Genomic DNA, 4482 nt, shown 5'->3' with positions numbered 1-4482 from the left:
ATGTATTACCCCAACACTCAACACAATAGTCCAAATAAGGTACAAACATGGAACAGTAAAGAATATGGAGTGACTTCCAATCCACGATATTTTTAACTCTAGCCAATAGTAGTATCATCAGCATATAATACAAAGTTCAATAATTCAGAAACATAACACATATCGTTTATATACAATATGAAAAGTTTAGGGCCCAAAACCGACCCCTGTGGGACCCCACATACTATATCCAAAAAATCAGATTGATGCCCACCCAGACTTACAAATTGCTGTCTATTGGACAAATAACTTTTTATCCATTTCAGCACCAAACCTCTAATACCATACCTTTCCAATTTATCAAGTAAAATTTCAAAATGAATAGTGCCAAAGGCCTTTTGAAAATCAATAAAAATCCCCAATGTTTGTTTCTTGTTGTCCCAGGCACTGGTAACACCTTCTACAAATTCAGTAATTGCAAGCGCTGTAGATCTATTAGATCTAAAACCATACTGCTTTTCAGTTAAAATTTTATGTTTGTCCAAAAATTTATCTAATCTAGCATTAAAGAGTTTTTCTAAGATTTTAGAGAATTGCGATAATAAAGAAATTGGTCTATAATTTGTAATATTATGCCTATCTCCACATTTATATAACGGAATAACCTTTGCTGTTTTCATACAATTGGGAAATTTTCCTGTTTGGAAGGACAGTCTTCAGTCAAGACACCTGGAAACCCAGAAAAATATGATGCATCATCTAAGAGAAATTTTTCATCATGTCACACACAACCCTCATAAGATGCTGTGGTTGAATAGGAAGCTAAATAGTGGCAGAGTGCTAGCTATGTTCTTTTAAGTGCTTTACACCTTTATTGACATTTGTTGCCCCATCAACAGTACCTCCAGTACAGTACCTGTAGGCCTGAGCAATAGCTTTAGTTAAGAGCCCATGATGTTTTGAATCTGATACCTTGAATTATTCAGTTTCATTACTAACCATAAAACTGAATGCACTTCAAACTGTCTGAGTGATTTATGGCTGATGCCATAATCACACCATCAGAGGGATGTGGTTTAAACTAATTTTGTTTTTGTTACTGTAACAGTTTTAATCTTCCTAGTTTCTCCCCAATCTTTTGCTGCCCCCATCCTTCTTTACCTTTTTAAATTTTGTAATAGTTTTATAATTTTGTTTGTGTCCTTTTCTTCTCTCCACTTCCTGCAGCTGTCTTTGTTCTTCCCAATTGTCTACTGTATCTGCAGCATATTCCTGGTGGTTGTGCCCCTCTACAGTGATACCATCAACTCTTTAGTGGGAATTGCTGTGGCGCTGTCTGGTGTACCAGTCTACTTCATTTGTGTCCGCTTGCCACACAGGTCCAGACCAGCCATCCTCAGCAAAATACTCAGTAAGAAGCTTCAAATGATGACGGGTTGCATCTGATAGCAGTGGATCTGTCAGCGTAGCGGTTAGGGTTGTTTATGGAGGCATAACAACTCACTTTTTATAATCTTTGGAGATAACTTTCAAAACAATTTTTGCTATAAAATTTTCACTTTTAATTTTAGAGGGATATTACAGGATTCATGAACCTTAAACCATTTGCAGACCCATGGGAACCAACATGCCTGATTTTCTGTGGGTTACAATTTACTTAATGCACAAATAGCATTTTATAGGTCACATCTATGGAAATAATACATATAAGGTAACTTCCTCATTAACATAATGGAGGGTGAAGTTTTTTTTGTTTTTTCTTTGGTGGGTGGTGGTTGTTGTTTTTAAAGGTGTAACCCCTCTAGCAACAATAAATTGCCTAAATATGATCTAAAGTAGTATTGAAATTGTTCTAAATTACCTCAAATGCAGCTCTTTACTGCACTTTCTTATTATCAGCTAACATCTGCAATAGGCCAGTATCCAAAGATATTCTGGCCCATTGAAATGTTTAAGGTGTAGAGTTTGTCTGTGATGGTAATGGGGATTATTTTTAAAAAAGTTAATTACTATTAATATTAATAAATTTCATATAGACCAGCTACCATAGATACATGTTAAATATCTTGGTGTTAAGAACTGAGGAGTGATTGGGGATTACTGTTTCAAAGTCAAGTGTGCTATAGAGCCCACATACTCTGGTAGATTTCTATAGTGCAGTGTGTGGAATTTGTCAGATTAAAACAGCTTTAGCTGAGGAGTACCTCGTCCTAATACTACTAGTTTTGTGCTAAACCAACACCAGTAACTTTTAAAAATGTTTGCCTGTATTTTTCTCCAGTTTTTAAGATGATCTCTTGAGTGCAACTCTATTTTTTTCTTTCTTTCCTCTCACTTCAGATAAGATCTGTCTGTACACCCAGAAACTGTGCATGTGCTGTGTGACCTCGCCTGATATTGATCTGGACAACATAGACCCTGACAAGATGGAATGATGGAACCACAAAGGACTGTAGTGACACATATTATGGAGACATGTGAAGGGGATGGACAAAGGAAACTGAACTGGAGAGTATGGGAGATTCGCATGAGTAAGGCTTGATTGATTAAAGGAAGAGGACAGAGAAACTGGACAGATTAGTTCATCACACCTCGTCTTCTCCCCCTCATACACCAGCAATATGAAAAACAGTAGAATTTTATTTTTAGAATGAATTGAGGTTTTGTATATAACCCTTCATCAAACACCACGGTACAGATGATGGACACTAGTTCAAATGTTGGCACACATGCAGTGCTGATTGTGCAGTTCCTTCCACATAAACTGCAACTCACACACAAATAAACTGACCCTCAGCCCAATCCAGAAGGGGCCGACTCAGCAGATATGCTTTTGATTTATTTATTTGTAGACATGAGGCAGGTGTATCTGTATACAGGTGGAGTTGAAAAAGTTCATTACAAGTGATGCATTCTTTCCACTGGTATACAGTAAATGGAGTGAGCAAGTGCAGCCTCTGAATGTGTAGAAATGTTACTGCAGTTCAGCCAAACAGACAATTTGTCATCATTGGAAAAATATCTACATGCCTGTAGATGAATAATTACCTAATGATTCACAAGCATTGATTAGAAATTTGATTTGCCATCTAATATAGTGTTGGAAATTACTGGTTTGGGCAAACACTTGACAGCAGAGCTAGGATCCTCTCGTGACCAGTCTGTGAATGTTTTGCTAAGGTTACATTAACATCAGATGGGGGGGGGGGTTATTTTAGAGTGCAAGCTGATTGTGATGTGTGTGTCTGAACGGTTTTCCAGAAGGAGCGGCAATAATGCATCATCATACATTCCTCTCGGTGCATCCTGCTGTTGTTCCATCCGAGCAACACACATGAAATGTTTCTTCTCTCAGCCAAATGTTGTGAATGCATATATTTGATTCCTGGTGCCTCCTAGTAGTAGCAGCTATCAATGCACAAAGTCACTGCAACTTCTGTGTTTCATTCACGCTATTGTCAGCTGTCAGTATGTTTTTTTTGTTGTTTTTTTTTTGCCATTTACAAACACACTGAGAGGAAGTTAACTTGTGTATCACGGACATGAATGAGATTTTAAACGTTTAAACTCGTGTGCTACTGTTATTGTATCTTGGATTAGGCAAATGTCCCTGTTGTGCCCTTTTGAGACTTTGTAGGTACATGTGCTGATGTTCTGACGTTGATTCTCGTCTTTTTACCCACTACTGTGATATTTAATCTATTGTTGCCTTTGAATATTTCACCAACTTAGACTGTGTTTTCATTGTGTAACCAAAGGCCTCAGCCGTGCTGATAGTTCGGCCAATGTTGTGCTCAGTGTAGTGAGTTTATAGCAGTCTCTCTGCATACCTTTTGAGAAATAATAGCTGGGTGTATGTTGAACTACAGGGAGACATGAGTTCAACTCTGTTTCCGTTGTACTGTAGTCCTTTTAAACTGTATGTGCCTTCTGTGAGAGTGAGCTACAAAGGGCCTGGTCTGTTTTTGATAGTGTTATGTAGTTTTTGTCTACAGTGTCTGCGCACAATCATATAGACACAACTATAGGGTTTATCAAAAGCTTTTCAGGTTGTGATTTTTTTTTTTTTTTTTTTTTTTTTTTTTTTTTTTTTTTTTTTTTTTCTAGCTGAAGCAGCTTCATTAGCTAAATGTTGTAGTTGACTATCAGCTGGAAAAAAAATGAATCCGAACCATATTTAGTGTTGACAAGCACTTTCACAGCGCCAGCCAACAGGCGCACACAGATGTTTAACTTTGCCTTCTAATGGGCCAGTCATTTAAATGACACCAGCCAGCTGTGTGTCTGTGTTGGGAAGGAAACTATCAACTGCAGTAAACATGGTTAATATGTAAATCTATTTCCATCTAATGTTGGACAGGAAACGCCGGATTTGAGTGTTGGAGTATAATGTGTATTTGTTAGGTTTCACTGGTTACCAAATGTGAGTGGTTGGGTTGTGCGGTACAATGTTTCAGGTATTCGTAGAATTGTCTTTGCCTTGTTTGCTGTTTATTACATTCT

The 4482-nt window shown here is 37.5% G+C and overlaps 2 protein-coding genes across 3 annotated transcripts in view; one reads left to right on the top strand and one right to left on the bottom strand.

Moving 5' to 3' along the window:
* LOC109958695 (Y+L amino acid transporter 2) overlaps nt 1-4476 on the top strand; it is a 17098-nt gene extending 12622 nt beyond the window's left edge. The window contains exons 11-12 of one of the 2 annotated variants that reach the window (XM_020597555.1): nt 1207-1390; nt 2320-4476. In XM_020597555.1, coding sequence (XP_020453211.1) covers nt 1207-1390; nt 2320-2414 — 279 coding nt within the window. In that variant the 3' untranslated portion in view covers nt 2415-4476. Of the gene's footprint in view, nt 1-1206; nt 1391-2319 lie in introns of those variants that run through there. The other variant, XM_020597556.1, reaches the window with a different exon arrangement.
* Nucleotides 1-4482, bottom strand: part of dtnbp1b (dystrobrevin binding protein 1b) — a 555482-nt gene that overhangs the window by 466758 nt on the left and 84242 nt on the right. The gene's annotated exons all lie outside the window — the stretch shown is intronic.

This window comes from Monopterus albus, unplaced genomic scaffold (genome assembly GCF_001952655.1).
Source record: "Monopterus albus unplaced genomic scaffold, M_albus_1.0 scaffold34.1, whole genome shotgun sequence".
In the NCBI taxonomy this organism is placed as follows: domain Eukaryota; kingdom Metazoa; phylum Chordata; class Actinopteri; order Synbranchiformes; family Synbranchidae; genus Monopterus; species Monopterus albus.
The sequence above is the reverse complement of the archived record's forward strand: the minus strand, read 5'-3'. Positions and strand labels throughout refer to the sequence as shown.